Here is a 23,907-nt window from a genome sequence, read left to right on the forward strand (position 1 = left end):
TGTGGTTTAGACCACATCATCCATTTAAATCCAAAAGAAACAGCAAAGGGATGTAGAGAAAAAGACTATCACCTGGCAATTGCATAGAGTTGGATTTTACTTCTTAAGCTGGGTAAAATAGAACTTATTATGCTGTGCTAAAATAAATTCCAGCATGTTTTGATTCCATCAGTTGCTCATCTTAGGGGATAAATTGCTCAAAAATGCAGCAAGCCTGAGTCAGTCATTCTACTATGCTATTCTTTTCACACTTATCTCCCTGACATACATAATATAAAAGAACCTATAAATCAATGCTTTGCCAGTGACTTGAATAGAATGTAGATTGCTATCATAAAGTGGTTATTTGCTGTCATAAAGTGGTTATATCTGATTTTCATAGAAAATATGTATGAAGGCTCCATATAAAGCTACAGCTGGTTTTTTAAAATAATAATCCTTCAGATTCTCCAGTTCATGTACCAGCATTTTATTATGTGAAGAGTTAAGTAGTTGAATTTTTCCAGCCTCCTGATACACACACAAACACACACACATGCACACACACACACAAACACTACATATTTTTTGTAAATTATGTCAGTAATGTTATAAGCCTCGTGCAGGTGTTAGCCCACAGAATATTAGGGCTAAAACTAGGAGCAGCTGTGAGCATGCAGATGAGTCTGGTTCTGATCATTTCCATCCTCCTAAGTGTCATAGTAAATACACAAAGATCTGTATGAACAGTGTAAATGTTTTGACTCAAAGCATTTATTCAGCACCTTATGCAATGGAATTCTTGAACTTGGGGATGTTTATAGCAGGAATTCTTAAACTTTTTTCCATCACATCTCCCTTTAGTGTAATTTTAATGTACATACAGTACAAGGTCCTAAACGTTCAAACACTAAAATAAACACAAATGAACAATGGAAACAATACAATGAAACTTCAGGAAAGGTTCTAACTATGTGAAGATCTCAAAGCAAGCAATCACAAAGTGAAGCCCAGGTCACAACTTTATACACTCTTCTGACCCCATCCCAATGTGTGAGGCAAGCAAATATCTTTGTAACATTTTTTAAAAAAATGTTCTAGAATAGGTTCTAATGGTTTTTTTTAATTTTCCTTTTACTATTTGTAGATTAAAGAACATCTTGCAAAAGGACAGAGGACGCTGGCTGGTGAAGGGATGTCTCAGGTGACGAAGACTCTTTTGGATTTAACTCAAAGGAAGAATTTTTATGCAGGGGATCTTTTAGTTTCTGTGGAAATTCTCAGAAATGTTACAGACACATTTAAAAGAGCAAGCTACATCCCTGCATCAGATGGTGTTCAGGTATGTAAAACCATAATTACAGAAAAATATGAAAAAATATTTAATATATTTTATTATTACTATTATACATTTTATTTATATCCTGCCTATTATTTTTTATAAACAAGTTAAGGCGGCAGACATATTGAATACTCATTCTTTCTCCTGTTTCCCACACAACAGCAACCCCGTGAGGTGAGTTGGGCTGCGAGAGAGTGACTGGCCCAAGGTCACCCCAGCCGTCTGTCATACGTAGGGCAGGGCTAGAACCTCCTACGTTCTAGAATCTTCTGATTTCTAGCCTGGTGCCTTAACAAGACTAAACTGACTTGTAAAAAGATTTTACATGCAGGATGGCTAAGATTCAGTTCCTAACGTCTCCAGTTAAAAGAAATGTCAAGGAACAGAATGGCTCATAAGATCTTGGAGAACTCTTGTCATCCAATGTAAATGTTGGCTGAGTTCACTGATTATAATACATGATAGATTGTTTTAACCCTGTTACTTATTGCTGTCATCAACATACATTGCTCATTGTTGAACTACGAAAGCTCTGCCAAGCACTGATTTTTAAAATCCTCCTGGCTCACCCATGCGCCCATTATTTCCTGTGACCAGAAATTCCTACGACATGATATGCATACAACAATACAACATTGCCCTGTGCCAGTACTCACCTTTTGTATGCAAACACTACATCAGAGGTCATTTCAGATACAATGATGAAATCCTATTTTAGGATGAGGTCTTGAGTTTGAACCATCCTTTCCTATTAAATACGTCAAAAATCTCTTTGATTTCCAGTTTCAAGAAAGCCATTGTTCATCATTGATTCCAAAAGGATAATCATGTTTTGCATTTGTTCTCTAAATGAGACTTAGAAATCTATTTCAACTACAGTTTCCTCTTCAGGTTTGAAAGACAATCATAAATCGCTATTGACCAAAGAGGAGTTGAAGTTGGGAGGAAATGACCAAAAATGCATGTCAATGTAAACCATGATGCCATGGTTGGGATGCAAGTACATAATTTATATGTGGCATTTATATGTGGCATTTACATGATGATGGCACTATGAGGGTATCATCATTTTGCCATCAAAACTGGCACTTTTGTTCCAAAATCGATTGGAACCCAGGCTTTTTTTATCATTATGTTTGAACTCCCTGTTCAGATTTCTTCTTTTTATTGTCACAAAATTATTACATTTGCAGAACTGCAACCCAGTTTTTCATATTAATAAAATCATTATGTTCTAAGTACTCCCCCTGCTGCCAGCATGTTAGACATTGTTCACAAATTTTACAGTGAAGAAATAGTTACTGCATTTTAGCTATAGTGATACAGCTCTACAAATGTTATTTCTTTCAAACTTGGGAGGTGTCATATAATCATGGCAGGGACAGGATTTGCATTAGAATTTGAAACTTGTAGTAGTGTAGCACTATTCCACTTCTGAGAATTATGACCTTTTAGAATTACATGAAATCTAAATTGCTATAAAAATGATGTCAAAGTTATTGTATAATATAAGCCTTGTCTAGGTTGTCTAAGCTATTGTCAACAGTATTGCAATATAAAAATATAATGCTGTTTTTACCAAAGAAGCTGAAAAGACTGGAGGAAGCAATTAAGCATGGCTCAACTGACCAATGTATTAAAATACATGTAATGCATTTCTCAAAATTTTATTTTTACTAATATAACACTGAAGACATTGGTTAATAGCATCTCAATATATAAGGTGGATTTCCTAGAACTTGGATATCAATAATGTATGTGATTTGCATACAAAGAAATCCTGCATAACAGTTTCACAAGTTTAACAATGCAAAAATAATGAGTTGTAAGTTCATCGCAGCAACAACAGCAAAACTCATAGACTTAACCTATGTAAAACAGTGGTCATATTTCACAGTTGCTTGAATAGGGACAATAATTATGTAAGGCACATTGTTTCTGTCATCAGCTACAGGGAATAACACAGGCAACAAGGACAAATTCTCAGATTTTTTCTCTTAATATCCCAAGCAAACTGTCTCCATTCAGTTTAAGGTCTTATCCATTCTAGAGCATCCTAATATATGGATACTTGCTCTACCCAAAGTTTACTTTTGATGATAGAGTCATATAACAAGCAATAGCCACCAAAGCTGGAGATTAAAAAACACATTAGCCATAAATTGTTTTCAAATTTCTGTAACCTCTCAGATGAGTTTTGGTTACACCCAGTAAATATATTAATACAGCATTTCAAAGTGATCCGATTTTCCTAGATGTTGATTCAATGCTAATTTTATCAAATGACCTCAGGCTTAGAATTGTTATTGAATATTGCTACCTTTTTATACACGAGCATCTGTTTAGTAGCAAATATTTTATTCTAAGAATTAATCATGCAACCGTTTGCGTAACTGGCTTTGTGAGCAAGGAATGGAAAATTTCTAGTTGGTTAATTGGTTTGTTGTAATATCCTAATTAAAATCATTTTTTTTCTTAAAACATCCCCTTGCTACAGCATAGCAATATAAAAATAACAGCTGCAATGCTTCCTCTGGAACCTATAAAAGTGATAGACCTTTGTTTAGCCTCTGTCTGGTCAATATTTCAAAGTGCTAAGAGTATCAGTGCAAAACTCAATATTAGCAATGTAGTGATAAATTTTAATATGCAGCAGTTCATTATAACAGTCCTCCATCCCCTTAGCTCATCATCGTAAGGACAATACAAAATGCAAGCAATTCTGTTAATAGCTTCTTGAGCCTTAGATGTCAGAACCTTATCAGGACATTGTCAGCTTTATCAGTGCATTTTTCCAATTATGTTCATGTACTATCTGCCATTTACTCCTGAGATGGGAAAAGCTATTTATGCTTTGGTTTTATCCCATCTTGAATATAGCTTTCTACTCTTTATCGAATAAGTCTTGAAAGGTGTGTAGAAATTTCAAATGACTGAAAAGTTGGGGGTAAACTACTTATTATGTTCCAAAATAACTAGCTATGCATGCTCGATAATCTATGCTAACCGCCACCTTCTCACAGGCTTAATTTAAGATGATGAGCTGAATATTTAAGCCTTGGATGTCTAAAGGTCTGACTTGTCTTTTTTTGCAAACCTGGACAGACAGTAAGATGAGGGAGGAGAAGAGGCTCTTCTGAACTCTCATTCCACTCCAAATTACAAAGACCCATTAATTTGCCAGAAATTCAATCTTCTTTTGAAGAAAGTAGTACTTATTGTGGAATCCACTTTTTTAAAAAAAGAAAATGTATATGTGAAGTCCTTGGTGCCCTCTGAGCTTGGTTGTTTTCTTGCAGACGTTTTATTATCCAACTAGGTAACATCATCAGTGTAATGAAATATCTGCAAAAAACTACCAAACTCAGAGAACAGCAAGGACCCCACAGTTCAGCCCTGTGCTACAAATATTCTTTTCTCTTGATAAAATTTATATGGCCACCCAACTTACAGTGACTCCAGGAAGTAAAACCCCAAATACAAAACCCAATAAACCCTCACCCCCTGGCAACAACTTTGTATTGCTTTGTGTTTCCACTCTCTCTGTCTTCAACCAATGGATGTCAAGCCCCTGCGGGCTTGCCACTAACTGGGTGGGAGGAGGGGTCACGGGTGCAACCGGAGTGGAAGCCTGACAATGGACACTTTTTCCAACAGGCATTTGCTTGTTAATAATTTTAATGCTGGGTTTCATCTTTGATTTCTATTTTATATTCTAGTTATTGTTAGTGGTCTTGAGTATTCAGAGTGGTCTTGAGTATTCAGTGTGGATGAAAAGTGAGATAAAATCACATAAAAATACAGTGAGATAAATGTATTTCCCTAAATGCTACACAGCCTGGAATTCAGTGGATTAGGTTCAGCCAAAATAATAAGTGTTGAAATATGGCAGATTCATTCTTGCAATTTGTTATCCTACAGAGCACCATAACTATTGGTGCTCTCCTGTACTACAATTTTGGAGAACTTCATGCTGCTGCTTGAGCATTTAGGTGAAATATACTTCCTAATTAGTAAACTTGATTAAATTACTAATTGATCGTTATATGGCATACAAAATTGCCCTTGAATAAACTTGTATTAGGTTTTATCCAACAAAATGATACCTAAATTTTGAAGAAAGCAACGGTTATACTGTGTCATTTTTCAAAGGAGACTTAAAGCAAAGTCAGAACTGGAATTTCTCTACCGACTTTTTTTATTATTATTTTGCACTCTAGGCAAGGCAGAGCATAAAGTACATTAAAATAAACTCCTGGCAGGAATCCCAGATGACTTATTGGTAATTAATTTTTAAAATAAAATTCAGGTGTTTTTTTAAGTGTGCATCCTTTTGAAAATGAAAGTATAAATTACCATTCATAAATTGTTCTGTGACCAATATATAATGGTACTTAAATTCTAATCCCCATGACCTTTTATCTATATGTAAGGAAATTTGCAAATCCAGCATATACCAATATACAAATTAGGAACTACCGGTATAATATGATGGAAACAGCTTATATTAAAACTGCTCTAAGAGCTCCTATCATGCAGCCCAGGTAACAGATACATAACAAGAACAATAATAATTCAGACAATCTTATTTATTAGAATTTCCTATGAAGCACTGAAAACATTTTTATAATTAGAAATTGACCTAACTGGTTTTAAAAATACAAAAGAATACAGTCAATTTTTGTGCCTAATTCTTAGGCTTTGACTCTACTTAACAAAAAAAAAAGATGTGCATTTCAGTTGCCTCAGATCTACTTTCATTCACATTCTATCCATTTTCACTTTTGTTTGCAGACTAAAAATGTGTGCCTTGCATCAAACAACTTGAGGTTAGTTTTATCAGTAGGACTATATAATGCAATTGGACATGGATGGACATGAGCCTTGGTGGAGCAGTGGGCTAATGCCTCCTTAAGTAACACCAGCTGCCTGCAATTAGTGCAGGTTCGAGTCCCACCAGGCTCAAGGTTGACTCAGCCTTCCATCCTTCCGAGGTAGGTAAAATGAGGACCCAGATTGTTGGGGGCAATTAAGCTGACTTTGTAATAATGCCGCTTGGGGTGTGTGTGAAAGCCCTAATAAGCAGGCATATACATAGAATGAAGGCTACTGCTAAGCTTGTAAGCCGCCCTGAGTCTTCGGAGAAGGGCGTGATATAAATGGAATTAAAAAAAATAAATAAATTCCATCAGAACTAAATGACAGGGCACTTATTTGATTAAGCATACTTTCAGAGAAAGTGACTATCTCATTTTTATACTTCTATATATATGTGATAAGGGACGCGGTAGCTCAGTGGGTTAGGACGCTGAGCTTGTCGATCAGAAGATCTGCAGTTTGGTGGGTCGAATCCTGAGTGCCGCATAACAGAATGAGTGCCTGTTACTCGTCCCAGCTTCTGCCAACCTAGCAGTTCGAAAGCAAATAAAAATGCAAGTAGAAAAATAGGGACCACTACGGTGGGAAGGTAACAGTGTTCTGTGCGCCTCTGGTGTCTAGTCATGCCGGCCACATGACCACGGATACTTTCTCGGACAAGCACTGGCTCTTCGGCTTTGAAACGGAGATGAGCACCGGCCCCTAGTGTTGGAAATGACTAACACGCATGTGTGGGGGAACCTTTACCTTTATATATGTGCTATTTTACAATTAGCAATAAAAGAAAGTCCACTACATAGCTGTAAATGCTGAGGAATGTAGGGTTTCTTTTATTTCAGTACAAACTGACCTAATTTTCATTTTTCAAAATAATATATTCAGCCTCTTCTTTAGGTCTATAATCAGAAAAAGGGTACTTTGATAAATGTTTTTTTCTGAAGTCATGATGAATTGTATGGCTTTGGCTTGGCTTTGAAGTTACACAGTCAAGACATAAAATGAGATTAATCTTCTTATTCACAAATATATGTGGATTTCCAGGAATCACTCATTGCTTCCAAGTTATTTACAAAGCACTCATTATAGAATTTTCCCAGTTATTGATGTGAAGTTAAATGCCCCAATTCTCATTAAATATTACTCAGGATTTCTCAAATATAACAGCTAGATTTTGGGTCAACCAATTGGCGAGATCCTTTAACATCCTAGGTTACAGTCCACTTAGCCCTAAAGATTTGAGCTCATTAAAGTCATTAGATACTCCCTGTCATGTTCTATGGAGCTTGAGTGGGATCCCGCCACTTAAACTACTTCTTCACAGCTGTCTACTAGAACATATATCATTTTCACAAGGGAAAAAATAGAGTTAGAATAGTAGCTTAGCCTTCTCCTTGATGTGTTTCCTTTGCTATCTTCATGGAGTAGCTGGTGTGCTCTTTTTCCTACCTTTTATTTTTACTCTATAGTATTTGAAGAAACCCTTTCGATGTTTTCAGCATCCTTTGCTAAACTCAGCTCACTGTGAGTGTTTGCTTTCTTGATTTCATCTCTATAAATCTGCTACTTATATGAGCTCATCCTTGGAGACTTGTTCCTCTTTGTACCATATCATTGTATCTTGGCTTTCAGATTCTTTTTTTTACTAAAGCTTTTTTCTTCAGACACATTGGCTTTTTTCCAATGACCACCATTTTTTTTCTTATTAGAATTATTGTGCTTTGAGTATCTTCATTTTTAGGTATCTTTTCCATCTTGACTTTCTTTTCTCATCACCTTCTTTTGGCATGGAATTATATTTACAATTGTATGTGAAAGGATGAGTCTGCATTACATTCTCTTCCAACATGATACTATCTTTTTTTTTTTAGCCAAGTTAGGATCTTGTCAAGATTAGGCTCAAATCGAGGATCCTTTGTGCTTTTACTGATTTCTGAAAGAAAAATGACCATTGTTGAGTCGTGGGCTCTTGGGTGCAGGAATGACGACACAAGGCTGAGTACAGGATAACTCATACTTTATTCTTGCTAGAACTGTACTGAAACTTGGCTGTAACCAGCCACAATATATAGTCTAGCCCAGAGGTAGGCAACCTCGGCTCTTTTATGACTCATGGACTTCAACTCCCAGAATTCCTGAGTCAGCTATGTCCATGAGCTATGCTGACTCAGGAATTCTGGGAGTTGAAGTCCATGAGTCATAAAAGAGCCAAGGTTGCCTACCCCTGGTCTAGCCCCTAGGCGGCAGCCAATAGGTTTGAACCCACTCTTGACGCCTGGGGCTAGCCAATTGCAAGACAGGAGACAGCTAGTCTGGGTTACTGGAGAGCCGTTAGCTGCTCCAGGAACGCACGTGGTGTATCACCACAAGCCCAGTACATAACAACCATGTTCTGTCTAAATTTCCTGGAAGGACCTTATTTAACACAGTTTTGGCCAATAAATAACTTAGTAAGGACCCGAAGTATCCTTAGTTATTCTTTTAATGAAAGTTAGAAGTTGTCTAATTCCAGAATAACTCTTTAAAACTTACATTAATGTAGCTTCCAAATGGTCTTCAAGGCAGTCTCTTGTAAGTGCATTGTGATACTCCAATTATGAGAAAATTACAACACGAATGACAGATTTAAGTGGCTCCCAAGCCAAATTAGGTACAACCGGCACAAATCTTTGCAACTGGGCAAAGATTTCTTGTATTTCCACTACTCTAAGTAAGAGCTGTGAGTTCAAAATGACCCCCAGATTGTGCACCAGTCTAGGGCGTGGGTATAGAGCCCCATCAAAGACTAATGCTGGAAAGCCCCCAGTTCTACTAGAAACCAAAAACTAACAGCCACTAGGCTTTGAACCTGAGTCTGTTCCTCCTTATCTAGATCTAGAGCAGGGGTTTCAAACTGCCAGCCCATGGGCCGGTTGCATCATGCAGATGCCACACCCACCCCAGTACTAGCAATGCAAAAAAAGTTGTGATACTTCGTGACATGTCACATGATGCAGTGAGTTTGACACCTGTGATCTAGAGCTTCCAGTTGCTATGGGAGGACACTGACAGCATCATTTGATTGGTCTGGAATTTTGATCTGTAACTGAATATCACCTGTATTTTGCAAATAACAAACCCTGAAGTGGTAGATGACCTCATGCAGAAGTTTTTTTATAGATTTATAGTTGTTGTAGGAAGAGCTGGAGGATTCAGCTTTAAGGCACACTACAGATGAGGGCCTAAAGATGCAGCCATTGCCAACACCAGCACAAACTGATTATCAAGAAAGGAGAAGAAGTACAGTAACATGGTGTCCTCAGCTCCCAAAATCCTCAGCTAGTCTAGAAGAATACCATTATAAGCTGTCTTGAAAGCCACCGAGCAAACCAGAAGCATAGTGATGGACACACACACACACACACACACACACACACACAGAGAGAGAGAGAGAGAGAGAGAGAGAGAGAGAGAGAGAGAGAGAGAGAGAGAGAGAGAGAGAGAGAGAGAGAGATCTGCCAAAATCATCAGCAGGCATAGCTAGTGCTGCCTCCATGCTGAAACCCAGCCTTAAATCAAACTAAAATGGGTCCAGATAAATGGATGCAGATTTTTTTTCCTCTGCTACTTCAAATCTTCCAATGAAAGTATGTACTGCACAGAAAAATATGTTCAGGAATTTTTTTTCCAGAAATGTATTCCTATTAAGACAAGATGCATTAAAAAGGAATATAAATTTAATAAAAGGTAGGTTTTGGCATTCAGGAGTGGGCTGGACCGGGCCAGAAAGCAGCAAGCTGAAGGATAGTTGTTGAGGGGAATACATCATTAATTGTTTCATAGTGTTTGACAGCATGTTGGTGGCTGCACTAGTCTTATTTCAGATTTGGCAATGGTTCTTTTGGACTGATTTTGAATGGGGGTGCCAACTTTGAGGTTATATTTTTGGAGGACTAAACTGCTAATGGATGCTTAGATCAGGCTGAGAAGTGGGCTGCTGTGAGATGCTGCTGCTGGATACTTTTGCTATTGCCTAGTTCCTTCTGCACCATCTGCTCTATTCTTTTTGGAGTATGTTGGGGCTTTGGAGGTGTGAGTGGGTGGGAGATGACAGTAAAGTGGCAGAATACTTTAGAGTACTTTCAACATATTATTTGATATTATTTTAATAAAAGGGCAGTTAACGTTTTTTGAATGATTCTGTATGCAAAATATACAAAAGCTTAGATACGGAATTGTTCGCTTTGTACCTCTCTTTCAATGCATCATAGAAATGTGGGTGATTTTGTTCTTCCTCCTATTCATATTCCACAGCATTTATCAAGTCTGCATTTCTTCTAGCCCTCCAGTTCAAGTATGATGAAGTTTCAAATCTTGGTAATAAAGTAATTAGAAATAAATATCATCACCCAATTCTGTCTCAAGCAACATCTGGGAGAATCAATTTTCTTAATTTGCATTTTGACCTGGATTCTGAACTGGGACAAGAATTTGGGATGTTTCATAAAATTATATACCATAGTAACTTCACACATTGTGCATATACAGTATGTGCTACATTTGCAGAATTTATACAGTTTATGTGAAGAAAAAGCAAGGCTTAGTAATTGTGTAGCTGCTATTTATGTAGGAGAACTAGCATCAAGTCCTTGGCTGCATGGATAGGGTTAAGATGACTTTGTTCTCAGTCCTGGGAAATGTTGTTAGATTGGCAAAAGAAAGGCTGCTCAGTGCAAACACCATTGCTAGGGGCAGAAACTGAAAGGAAAATGCTAGCTTATAAGTTGATCCTATAGAGTATTGTATTGCCATTTTAGGGACACGGTGGCTCAGTGGGTTAGGACGCTGAGCTTGTCGATCAGAAGGTTGGAAGTTTGCGGGTCGAATCCCGAGTGCCGCGTAACAGAGTGAGAGCCTGTTACTCGTCCCAGCTTCTGCCAACCTAGCAGTTCGAAAGCACTTAAAAAACGCAAGTAGAAAAATAGGGACCACTACGGTGGGAAGGTAACAGCGTTCCGTGCGCCTTTGGTGTCTAGTCATGCCAGCCACATGACCATGGAGACGTCCTCGGACAAGCGCTGGCTCTTCGGCTTTGAAACGGAGATGAGCACCGGCCCCTAGAGTCGGAAACGACTAGCACGTATGTGTGGGGGAACCTTTACCTTTACCTTAAGAATACATTAATATGATAAATAAAAAGATGGATGGGTTGAGAAAGAGAACAAGGAGTCTGTCATCAATCCAGTAGCTATCTCCAGCATGAAAATCCCCTATTCGGTCCACGGCCAATTGGCAGAGTCAGCTCTTCAAACTCTTGTGGAAGGATAAAGAGGCTTGAATTCTTAGTTCCAATCAAGTTTTAATTTATATAGTATTGAATGTTTGTTATGTTCCAAGATGTTCATTACTATTTCCTCCATCCTCATAATTCAAAAGCATCAACTTTTCTTCTGCATTTCTTCACAACCATATGCCACAGTTGGGAAAGTCATGGCATTGACATTGTGGACTTTGGATGATGGTGTGATGTTTTTGCCTTTGAGTATCCTGTCTAGAATTAATACTACAAGTTGTTTTGCATGAGCAGAAGGCTTTATTTGGCAATTGTCTCTTGCATGGAGACAAAGGCTATGTGAACAGACCCAACATAGTTCTAAACAGAAATTCAGAAACTCCAAGGAGAAGCATGTGGCTGTTAGTTCCTCTTTTTTAAACTGCCAGAGGGGGTGTGTTCTGTGGAGGTGTGCTCTGATTGGGTAGGGGACCAAGTGTGTTCTGATTGGGTGGGAGTGTGTTTTGAATGGTGGGTGTGTTCTGATTGGGTGGGGGGGTGTTCTGAGTGGATGGGCTGGTCTCAGCTGCCAGCTCCAGAACTGAGCTGGTGAGTTGTGCTGCTTTTGTTCGGCTTCGTGTTTGTGGTGGTGCCATGTTTTTATAGTGGGTGTCAGTTTGCTTATTGTGTGGTTTGGAGGGGTTTAAAGTGGCTGATGTTGCAGCTGTAGTTAGGTTTCTGTTTTGTGGTTGTGTGTCTTTATCATTGTGGGTTCGGATTTGCTTTTTGAATGGTTGTGTGGTGGCGATGTCATGTGATGTTATCATGAGTTTGGGTCTGGTATCATTCTTGGTGGTTGGGCCTCGTCTGTCAATCAAGGCGGGTTTCCAAATGGCTGGTAGACGAGAGGTATCATCTCGTGTATTCATGCTGTGGGGGCGTTTTTCTATCTCAATGGCTTCTCTGATTATTTTGTTGTTAAAATGTTCAATTTTGGCGATAGTTTTGGTTTTTTTAAAATCAATTTCATGTCCCGTGGCTTCAAAGTGTTGGACCAGGGATGAAGTTTGTTCTCCCTTTCTGAGTGAGTTTTTGTGCTCTTCAATGCGTGCACTTATTCTTCTGTTGGTCTGTCCGATGTATGTGGTGGGGCAGGTGGTGCATGGGATTTCGTATACTCCTTGGTTTTCTAACCCAATTATGTCCTTGGGGTTTCTTAGGATGGTGGATATTTTTCTGTCTGTGTAGAATGCTGTTTTGATGTTGTGTTTTTGGAGGACCTTGCTGATTCTGTCTGTGGTCCCTTTTAAGTATGGGAGGAGGGCTTTGCCATTTTCTTGTTCTCTGTCTTGGGTTTTTGTGGGTGTCTCTCTTCGGATTAAGTTGGTAATCATGTTTCTTTGGAATCCATTGGCTGTTAGTACATTAGTGAGAGTGTGTAGTTCGGTTTTTAGGTGTTGTTCGTCAGCTAGGTGTTTTGTTCTGGAGATGAGTGTCTTGGCTACGGAGTTGATCTGTGCTGGGTGGTGGTGTGAGAGTGCGTTCAGATAGCGGTTTGTGTGTGTTTTTTTATGGTAGATAGTGTGTCCTAGGGAGCCGTTGGATTTCTTGTAGACTAAGACATCAAGGAAGGGAAGTTGATTGTTAGCTTCTGTTTCCATGGTGAATTGTATTTTGGGGTGTAGGCTATTGAGGTGTATGAGGAAGTCATCCAGTTTTTCTTTGCCGTGTGGCCAGATTACGAAGGTGTCATCTACGTATCTGAGCCAGAGTTTGGGTTTGTGGTTGGATTTTTCTAGAGCGAGGGTTTCAAAGTGTTCCATGTAGAGGTTTGCGATGACAGGTGAGAGGGGTGATCCCATGGGTGCTCCTTCCATTTGTTTGTATCTTTGTCCATTGTAGATGAAGTATGTGTTAGATAGGCAGTGGTTGGTCAGATCTAGGATGTGTTTTGGGGGGTTGTATTTATTTTGGATAGCTGTCAAGGCTTCTTTGATTGGCACTTGGGTGAAGAGGGATACAACATCGAAGCTCACAAGTAGGTCACAGGGCTGTAAGTTTAGTTTACTTATGATCTCTATGAATTGGAATGAGTTTTGTACGTGCGAGGTGATGGAATTTGCATAAGGCTGTAGTTGTTTGGCAAGAAATTTGGCTAGATTTTGTAGAGGTGAGCCTATGGAGCTGACTATGGGTCTGAGTGGGGTTCCTTCTTTGTGTATCTTGGGCAGACCATAGAGCTTAGGACATCTGGATGATTTTTCTCTGGGAATGATTGTTTTCTGGATCTCTTCACTGATGGGGGTGGCTTTTATTTTTGATTTTGTGGTTTTTTCCAGGTAGGTGGTGGGATCTGTCTTGAGTTTGTATGTGGAGTCTCGGAGTAGGTTGGATAATTTGGTATGGTAGTCAGATGACTGCATGTGGCTGTTTGTTCCTCTTTTTTAAACTGCCAGAGGGGGTGTGTTCTGTGGAGGTGTGCTCTGATTGGGTAGGGGACCAAGTGTGTTCTGATTGGGTGGGAGTGTGTTTTGAATGGTGGGTGTGTTCTGATTGGGTGGGGGGGTGTTCTGAGTGGATGGGCTGGTTTCAGCTGCCAGCTCCAGACCTGAGCTGGTGAGTTGTGCTGCTTTTGTTCGGCTTCATGTTTGTGGTGGTGCCATGTTTTTATAGTGGGTGTCAGTTTGCTTATTGTGTGGTTTGGAGGGGTTTAAAGTGGCTGATGTTGCAGCTGTAGTTAGGTTTCTGTTTTGTGGTTGTGCCTCGTTATCATTGTGGGTTCGGATTTGCTTTTTGAATGGTTGTGTGGTGATGATGTCATGTGATGTTATCATGAGTTTGGGTCTGGTATCATTCTTGGTGGTTGGGCCTCGTCTGTCAATCAAGGCGGGTTTCCAAATGGCTGGTAGGCGAGAGGTATCATCTCGTTTATTCATGCTGTGGGGGCGTTTTTCTATCTCAATGGCTTCTCTGATTATTCTATTGTTAAAATGTTCAATTTTGGCGATAGTTTTGGTTTTTTTGAAATCAATTTCATGTCCCGTGGCTTCAAAGTGTTGGACCAGGGATGAAGTTTGTTCTCCCTTTCTGAGTGAGTTTTTGTGCTCTTCAATGCGTGCACTTATTCTTCTGTTGGTCTGTCCGATGTATGTGGTGGGGCAGGTGGTGCATGGGATTTCGTATACTCCTTGGTTTATATATGATATATATATATATATATATATATATATATATATATATATATATATATATATATATATATATATATATATATATATATATATATATATATATATATAATTTTAAATGATGGCCTACATAATGTTTAATGCTATGGGTGTCAATTTGCCCTAACCTCAGAAAAATAAAGCTTTGCATAAAAGCTCTAACAGAGAAGTAAGTGCTTTATTCTTCCTTTTCCCTAAGGGTTCTTCCTAAAACTCTTCCTTGCTCCACTTGGTTTATGAGAATAAGAGCTGTAGGAAAAAGTTGCAAGTGAAAAGAGGCAACTGGGCAAATAATTAAGCATCTTCATTACCCACTTATTTGCTATAATTCTGGATTTCATTTATATTGTCTATAGCTTTTGCATAGTTTTATCTTTTTAATATTGTGATCCTACCACTGTTACCCTGTGGTAAGATAGGCAGCCAATAAATTTAATAAATAATGATAACTTTTCCCCACACTGTAACCATTGTGTAGCACTCAGTTTCCTATACACTTTTTTATTCTACTTGCACTAATATTGAGCAACCTTATTTTTTTGTTATTTTTGTGGAAGAGTAAAGTACAGCAAGAAAAAAAGCAAGAGTGCTGGATTCAGCTTTAACCATATTTAGAGATGGTCCATTGAAACCAATGACTGAACAGAAGATCTTCTGATTTAAATTGATATATTTTAAATATGAATAAGTTGGCTTCAGTTGAATGTGTATGCTGCTGATTCATGAAATATGTAAAATCAGCTTTGCATGATTTTTTTTTTTAAAAATTGGGCCAAACTTGAAAGCCTACATTTTGAAAATTCTGTACTTTCATCTTATACCACACTGATCATTTATATTTCAATATTTAAAGTAAAAATGAGTTTTTTACATTTCTACCTTTTCTTTTCTTTAAATAAAGTTTAATTTTTTTCTATCCCCTCTGGGACTGATTTATTTACAAGGAGAGAGGACTATAATCATATATCCTGATGCTACCAGTGGTGTTATAGAAATTGTGTGTTTTTCACTTTTACACAATAATTGCCAGAGAGTAACACAGATATGGCAGGCATATCTTTCTCATACATGCATTCTGAACTCACATTTAAAATAATAATAATAATAAGAAGAAGAAGAAGAAGAAGAAGATTATTTATTTAGATAATTTATAGGCCCACCCATATTAAATATGTAATCCTAAGTAGCTAAGAACAATCTACTCTATACACTACAATGCATTATATACAAAACAATCACAACACATGCAAAATTAAAAATAACCATAATATAAGAACCCAAGCACCATACGGAACTCACAAACCAGCTATACACATGTAGAGTTCAACTAAAAATCTGATCCAATGTTTGGTGGAAGAACCAGGTCATCAAAACCATCAAAAAATGCCAAGAAATTTGGACACCTTTGGATCTCAGGGTGAGGTGTTCTATAGGGCAGATGCCATAATGCATAGATCTGATTTCTTAAAATGTCTAGCTCACACACAAGCTAATAAATAATTGTTATGGCAACAGAACTGAATGCTGAATAATAGCAATCACAAATAAAATTCAATAGTTAATACATCTGATTATCATGAAAGCATTATTACTGCTTATCAGATAGAAGCATACTTAACAACAAACCGTGACTCCTTGATTTAGGCAGGAAATCTGGGCATTTCACATATTTTGGACTTCTCTTTCTTTAGCCCCATCTTACACAGCCAGAGTCAAAGAAGCATGGGATCTATATCCCTAATGCTTGGAGGGTTCTAGATTGACTACTTCTGACTTAGGGAAATGGTGTACGATCAGATTTGACTACAAAGCTTCTATAGGACTTCATTGTGTATTTCGTTAATAGTTTATAGTTTTGATGTATCATTTTTTAAAATAAAAAGTAATTGTCTCCTTGAATTTTCAGAACTTCTTTCAAATAGTTAGCAACCTTCTGGATGAGGAAAACAAAGAAAAATGGGAAGATGCGCAGCAGGTAAGTATCCCATGTACTGTTGACATTCCCTCTTTTCTGCTTCAAAAGGATTGTTGTTGATTCATCAGTCAAAGATCTTCCTAAGTGGCCTAGCCCCCAAGGTCTGTGCATCCAGTAACTGCATGTTTTCAGTCTCTTGGATTGTCAAATGAATAGGTTTTAAGGCTATCAATAACTGCTAGTTCTCATGAGGTTATAGTATGAAGGGCAACTTAACTTTATTGAAGAACAAGTATCGGAATTAAGACTTCATGTTCTGCTTGTATATAATTGATGGTACACCAAATAGATACTTGGCCTGATTATACACTTATATGGACATTAAGGAGGTGCAATGGCTCAGCAGTTAAAGACATTGAGCTTGTCAGCTTGACAGCCTAGGTTCAAGACCCAAATGGCGTGCAACGGTGTGAGCTCCTGTTCTTGCGCTAGCTCCTGCCCACCTAGCAGTTCAAAAGCATGCAAATGTGAGTAGATAAATAGGTATCACTTTGGTGGGAAGTTAACATCTTTCCATGTGCTTTGGCATAAAATTCATCCTGGCCACATAATCAAGAAATGTCTTTAGACAACACTGGCTCTCTCAGCTAAGAAACGCAGATGAGCACCACCCCTAAAGTTGGACACCAATGGAGTGGGGAAACCTTTACCTTTACTTTATGGACATTAACATTGTAATTGACAGAAGTTCCCTTGTTTGTCCCAGCCTTAGTATACTTGCACATATTTAATTCAGAATGCTTAAAAGATAACATAACAAGATAGGTTGTCAGGAAACAAACAACTGGTTTTCCATAAGATGTCATTAGATTAAATATTCATTGTTTGTTATAAACCATGTATGCATATTTTATAACTTATGAGGTGATATATTTAGCGGGAGTTCTTTCAGAAATCCTTCAATAGGATTTTAGGATGATATACCACAATGAGTTTTTAAACACATATTTTAAGATAGTTAGCACTGAGTGACTGACATGCATCTAATAATTATCTAATTTTCCTTAGATTTTATATTGCAAAATAATTATTTAAAACAACTCCTCCACCTTTGTCCAACAGTAAAATCTCTGAAAACATACAAATGCAAATTGTATACGTAAACTTAGCATGTAAAGGCCAAATCAGAAATAATGCACAATTAACTCAATTCTTCATCTTTTGATTTTAAGAATTTAATTTAATTTTTAATTTAATAACATTTATATACCGCCCTTCTCCCTGAGGACTCAGGGCGGTTCACAGGGCGTGAATTTTTATTGATATCCATTTAACATCCATTTTTCCCCAATCCCATACTTAATTGACTTCCCATAACTGCGCTCTATAGATGGAAAAGTCAAAATATTATTCTTTTTATCATAAGGTTAATGCATTTTCCATTTGATGTCTTACTAAAAGAACTTGCAATGCAAAATTGCCTGCCTTGTAATCACTGCAGATTTATAAGGTAAAGGTAAAGGTTCCCCCGCACATGCGTGCTAGTCATTTCCAACTCTAGGGGCCGGTGCTCTTCTCCATTTCAAAGCCGAAGAGCCAGCGCTTGTCCGAGGACGTCTCCGTGGTCATGTGGCCAGCATGACTAGACACCAAAGAAGCTGGGACGAGTAACAGGCGCTCACTCTGCTACGTGGCACTCGGGATTCGAGCCACCAAACTGCCAATCTTCTGATCGACAAGCTTAGCGTCCTAACCCACTGAGCCACTGCGTCCCTTGCAGATTTATACACTGAGTCAAAAACTAACAGTATGCTAAATTCCTCAGTAAACTCAAGCAGGTCCCTTCTACTTCTCCCAGGAGGTTCTCATTTAACCCTCATTATATCCTGAAAGATCCCCTACCTTTCAGTGCACATATGGGAATCCATTATAGATGTTTCTGGGGAGGAAAACCTTCATCCATAAGAGCATGTGCTATTGCTGCAAAGGCATCCATCAAACAACCCAACTGTTGTAGGCTTCATTAATTTTGTAATGCTGCTGGACAAATTGGACAAATTGAGATCCTGCAGTTACTGAGTGTGAGACCTTTTGTTTTTTCCTTCTAAAGATCTACCAAGGCTCCATAGAACTTATGCAGGTGATTGAAGATTTTATACACATTGTTGGAATGGGGATGATGGACTTTCAGAATTCGTACTTAATGACTGGAAATGTAGGTAAGAAATAGGAATGTTTTTTACCATATACATATTTTAAGCTTTCTTAAATAATCGTATCATGTAAATATTATTTATGGGACAAATAAGATTGAGATCCATCCTCTGTTCCAAATGTATATTTTTTTTCCGTATTGGCAATTAAAGCCTGTATAGTAGGTTCTGTTTTGATACACACTTGGAAAGTAAGTGTGATTACGAAGTAAAACAAATTTTCTAATTTGAAGTGGCAGATATCACGGGAGCAAATAAACCTATTCTGAAATTGCTTTTGCAGCTCTTCTAATAAAGTTTCAATTCTGTTATATGTAATGTTACACAAAAAGGATCATGTTATTTCCTCCTCTGAAACTAAAATATGAGGCACTTCAATGGAGACCCGTGTGGGTAAATCAAATAGACTTCATAAACAGAAATTTCTCCAAGAAGCAACGATCAGTTATGATTCAGGGAGTTAAAATATATCCTGGAAAAAAGGCAATAGCAAACCATTTTCATGTTACATGAGGGCAACTGTACTGTTACCTCTACAGAAGTCACCAGGAGTTGAATTTGATTCAAAGATGACTTTATATCAAATTTTATACAAGTATGAGATAGAAACGTTGTGGCTTTTTCTAAAAAACATAAAATTTAAAGCATGTAGCATAGTTAATTATTTTGCATCCACATCCTGATTAACATTTGAATTCCAAATGCGCATCCTTCTCTAGGAGTTATGGAAAGATCAAGGAGTAAGGGACACTATTGCTGATGTACAGTAGATAATTGAGAAAGCCATAGAACTCAAAAAAAAGTCAACATGTGTTTATTGTTAACAGAAAAGCCTTCCGATAGATGAACTATGTCAAGCTAGTAGAATGTCTTTAGGAAAATAGGAATCCCAGAATATTTTACTGTCCTCATGTGAAACTTATATCTAGAGGATGCCATAAACCGCCCAGAGTCACCTCGAACAATAAGATGTGTGGCGTATAAATATAATAAATAATAATAATACTCCAGATGGAACATGGCAAAACAGACTGGCTCCAAGTCAGCAATGAGATAAGGCCAAATATATATTGAGGGAAAGTGAAAAAAGATGAATGGGGTTTTAAAATTGGAGGAAGAAAATGAAAACATTTGGCAAACTAAGAATGAAAATCAAGATGCACATAAAAAAGAGGGAGTAGGGTTAAAGGTAAATAAGAACAAGCTAATATAAAGAAGACTAACAGCTACATCAACCACTCTTAGAACTGTCAAAGAAAATACTGAAGTGATGGATAGCTTCTGCCGGTTAGCATTGACTATCAACAGTGAAGCAGTCAAGAAAAATGTCACATGCAGAATCATGCAGGCCATAGAAAGTTAAACTTTGAAAAAACAGAATAAAAAAGTGTTGTTGTTTGGAAACTTTGGTATTGGAGAAGAGTTCAAGAAGAAAAAAAACAGATGGATTATTGAACAAATCAATCCAGTGTTCTCACTTAAGGCACAAGTGACCTGCTTCAAGTTATATTCTGAATATATTGTGTATGTTCTACCTACCTCTGTTGAGAAATCTAGAAGAGAAGAGAATGATCAGCAGTAAGGTGGATAGCTTCAAATGGTGGCAGTGGTTGCATCCTTTGAATACTTGAAGGACCAGATTAGGGATAGATACTACTGATGAAAATCTATGTGGTTGCTAAGAATCAGCACTGAGTTGATAGGACATAATCACCATCAGTCTTTGAACTAGTTGGCTAGAGAGTACCCTGAAGGCTAAGATTGGGTAGCAGGTAGAAGTTTACTTTCTGACAAATGTTCGTACTCTACCATGTCAAGTGTTTTGTGAATCACCAACCCTCTCACCCCTGTAGCTGTTTTGTAAGAACAATCACCACATCTTCTTAAAATATTGAAATATTAATGTTTTTGTAATGTATTGGGACGTGGTGCCTCAGTGGGTTAGGACGCTGAGCTTGTCGATCAGAAGGTCGGCAGTTTGGCGGGTCGAATCCCGAGTGCCGCGTAACAGAGTGAGAGCCTGTTACTCGTCCCAGCTTCTGCCAACCTAGCAGTTCGAAAGCACGTAAAAATGCAAGTAGAAAAATAGAGACCACTACGGTGGGAAGGTAGCACTGTTCCGTGCGCCTTTGGCGTCTAGTCATGCCGGCCATATGACCACGGAGATGTCTTTGGACAAATGCTGGCTCTTTGGCTTTGAAACGGAGATGAGCACCGGCCCCTAGAGTTAGAAACTTCTAGCACACATGTGCAGGGGAACCTTTACCTTTACCTAATGTATTGGGATTATACTTGAACTGTTTCATGTGTCTGTTTGAATGCTGCTTAAGGTTGCTCAATTAGTGTGTCTGTGTAACGGTCACTGACTAGCCAGACTTGCTGTCTCCAAGAAGATCATTGGATGATTTGGGGCAGGAATGGGTTCCTTTAAACCTATTGGCCGCCACCTAGTGGCCAACCATATAAGTAGCTACACAGAAGTCTCTGTTTCAGTTCTGTTCCTGTTTGCCTCAATAAAGCAATGTTCCTGTTTGCAACCTCTTGTCTCGCTTATTGCCTCCAAAGAACTGGTTACACAACACTGGCAACGAGGATGGGATGTTGCTTCTTTGATAGAGCTGAAAGTCACTAGGGGGTGAGGCCAGCACAGTGCTTGGCAGGGACCACACTTTCCCCCCCCCTCGGTCAGTCTAGCAAGCCACGCTAGTGACCATCTGCTCTGTGGTCCAGTCCCAGGGCCTATGAAGAAGAAGCAGCAAGAGGCAATGCAAGGCCTGAGCCATGAAGACTTGGAAAGGTTGGAAAGCTCAAAGAATTTGACGACATTCACCCAGACAGATGCTCGTTCTACATTTCAAGAGTAAAGAACTACCTCCATGCAAACCAAGTTGCCGAAACTCGCCTGAAGGCCACAGCACTTCTCTGTGTCTGTGGGCCTGCAATGTTCAACATCGCAGAGAACTTAGTTGCACCGGTGCAGCTGGAGTCTGTTACTTATGTGGACCTGAAGAAATGGCTCGGTGACCATTTCCAACTGAAGCTGTCGGTGATAGCATGGAGGCATGCCTTCGAACGAGTACAACAACCCAGCGAGATGGCCACAGAATTAATCATGGCATTGAGACAAGCTTTGCGACGGTGTCAATTTTTGAACTTGGAAGAAAGGCTTCATGACCGACTCATTCGTGGACTCAGAAGCAGAAAGTTACAACAAAAACATTTTGCAAAAGAGACTCTCTCACTTCAAGAAGCTTTAAAAGAGGTCATGGAAGATGAAGCTGCCGGTGTGGCCATGAAGGCATTGTGGCCTGCCATAAGCACTCCTCACGAGGAAGCCATCCACCACGAGGATGCTGAGCATCAAGAAGATGTCAACTCTGACCCCGAAGACAAGATTCAATGGCACCACGACAAGGAACTGAAGCCCTCTTACAAGGCAGTTCCCTTCCTTTGGTGTTTGGGCTGTGGCAGCTGCCACCAACAAGCGGACTGCTGGTTCAGGACAGCCACTTTTTGGGCCTGTGGAAAATCTGGCCACATCGCAGCAGTCTGTAGAGGTCACCAGAAGGACCGCCAATCAGACGATCCAATCAGGAGAGGTACCGGGGCCCCGGGGCAGCATAGAGTAGGGTTCTGCTCCAGTTGCTGGAGCATTTGCCACACAGGAGCTTGCCGCCCCCTTAAACCAAAACTTCAGCTTCATGTCGAGCTGCAAGGCATTCCTTGCAGGATGGAACTGGACACTGGTTCAGCTGTATCCATTATTTCCCTGGAGACTTTCCGGTTTGTGTGCAACCGCAGCAAGAGATGGGCCAAGCTTAGGCCATCCAATATCATTCTAACTGACTTCCAGAATTCTTGAGTAGCCATCAAAGGCGAGGCCACCTTGGCTGTCAAATTCAAGGGGTTTTCGGGGGACCTAGATGTGATTGTGGTGGAGGGCCAGAGAATGAGCTTAATAGGGCTTGAGTTGTTTGATGCACTGGGCATTCAAGTAACCGGGATCCACCGGACACAAGTGGCGAACTTGGCGTCAGTATGTGAGGAATTGGCAGATGTTTTTGACACATGGGAGAGTACAAGGGCCCTCCGATAGCCTTTAAGCTTGATTCTGCTGTTAACGTCTATTAGGATCAAGCCCCGTAGAGTGCCATTTGCACTAAAACACAAAATCAATGCAGAGCTGGACAAGCTAGTCAGTCAGGGGGTACTACAGCCCGTAGATGGGGGTGAATGGGAAACTCCCATTGTCACGCCACTTAAGGCCAATGGGAGGTCAGGATTTTCACTGATTACACCATTAACTAGGCACTACAGCAGCACGTGTACCCATTGCCAGTTGTTAGCCACATTTTGGCATCGCTGCAAATGGGTACCATGTTTGCTAAATTAGATTTGGCACAGGCCTATCAGCAGTTACCTGTGGACAAGGCCACAGCACCGCACAAACAATTGTGACACATACGGGGGCTTTTAAGGTAAAACGCCTTCAATTTGGGGTTAGCGTAGCCCCAGGAATCTTCCAGGAAGTTATGGAGCATATGCTCAAGGACATTTCAGGGGGTTGCCCCTATTTCGACGATGTTCTCATCAGTGGTGAGTCCACTGAGGTGCTTGTAAGGAGGCTCAAAGCCATCCTTCAATGGTTCCACACAGTGGGACTCAAACTGAAAAGGGACAAGTGTAAAATTAGGGTCCCTTCCACTGAGTTCCTGGGATTCCATATTGATGCCGAGGGCATCCAACCTGCAGAATCCAAGCTGAAGGCAATTCAGTTGGCACCAAGTCCCAGATCCAAAGGAGAGCTCCAGGCATTCCTGGGTCTCCTGAATTTTTACAATCCATTCCTGCCTAACAAGGCCTCAGTGGCAGAGACATTACACCAGCTCTTAGACAAGAACACTACATAGAAGTGGACCAAGGTCCAAGAAAACAGTTTTAAGGCAGTGACAGTAAGTCACTACTGTCCTCCAATTCAGTGCTTATGCACTTTAATAAACATTGCCTGTATGCATTGCATGTGACGCATTCCCTTATGGGGTGGGGCTGTACTAAGCCATTTGTCTAGTGATGGGACTCAAGTCCCCATTGCCTATTATTCAAGG

At 39.3% G+C, this 23,907-nt stretch overlaps 1 protein-coding gene across 1 annotated transcript in view; it reads left to right on the forward strand.

Annotated features, from left to right (window-relative positions):
- The window catches only part of ADGRB3 (adhesion G protein-coupled receptor B3), a gene marked incomplete at both ends in the record, with an annotated part of 540,315 nt that overhangs the window by 228,495 nt on the left and 287,913 nt on the right, over nucleotides 1–23,907 (forward strand). Inside the window, 3 exons of the mRNA XM_083351264.1 lie at nucleotides 1,127–1,321; nucleotides 16,581–16,649; nucleotides 18,700–18,808. Coding sequence (XP_083207390.1) covers nucleotides 1,127–1,321; nucleotides 16,581–16,649; nucleotides 18,700–18,808 — 373 coding nt within the window. The remainder of the gene's footprint in view (nucleotides 1–1,126; nucleotides 1,322–16,580; nucleotides 16,650–18,699; nucleotides 18,809–23,907) is intronic.

This window comes from Vipera ursinii (assembly GCF_947247035.1).
Source record: "Vipera ursinii genome assembly, chromosome: 1".
NCBI lineage: Eukaryota > Metazoa > Chordata > Lepidosauria > Squamata > Viperidae > Vipera > Vipera ursinii.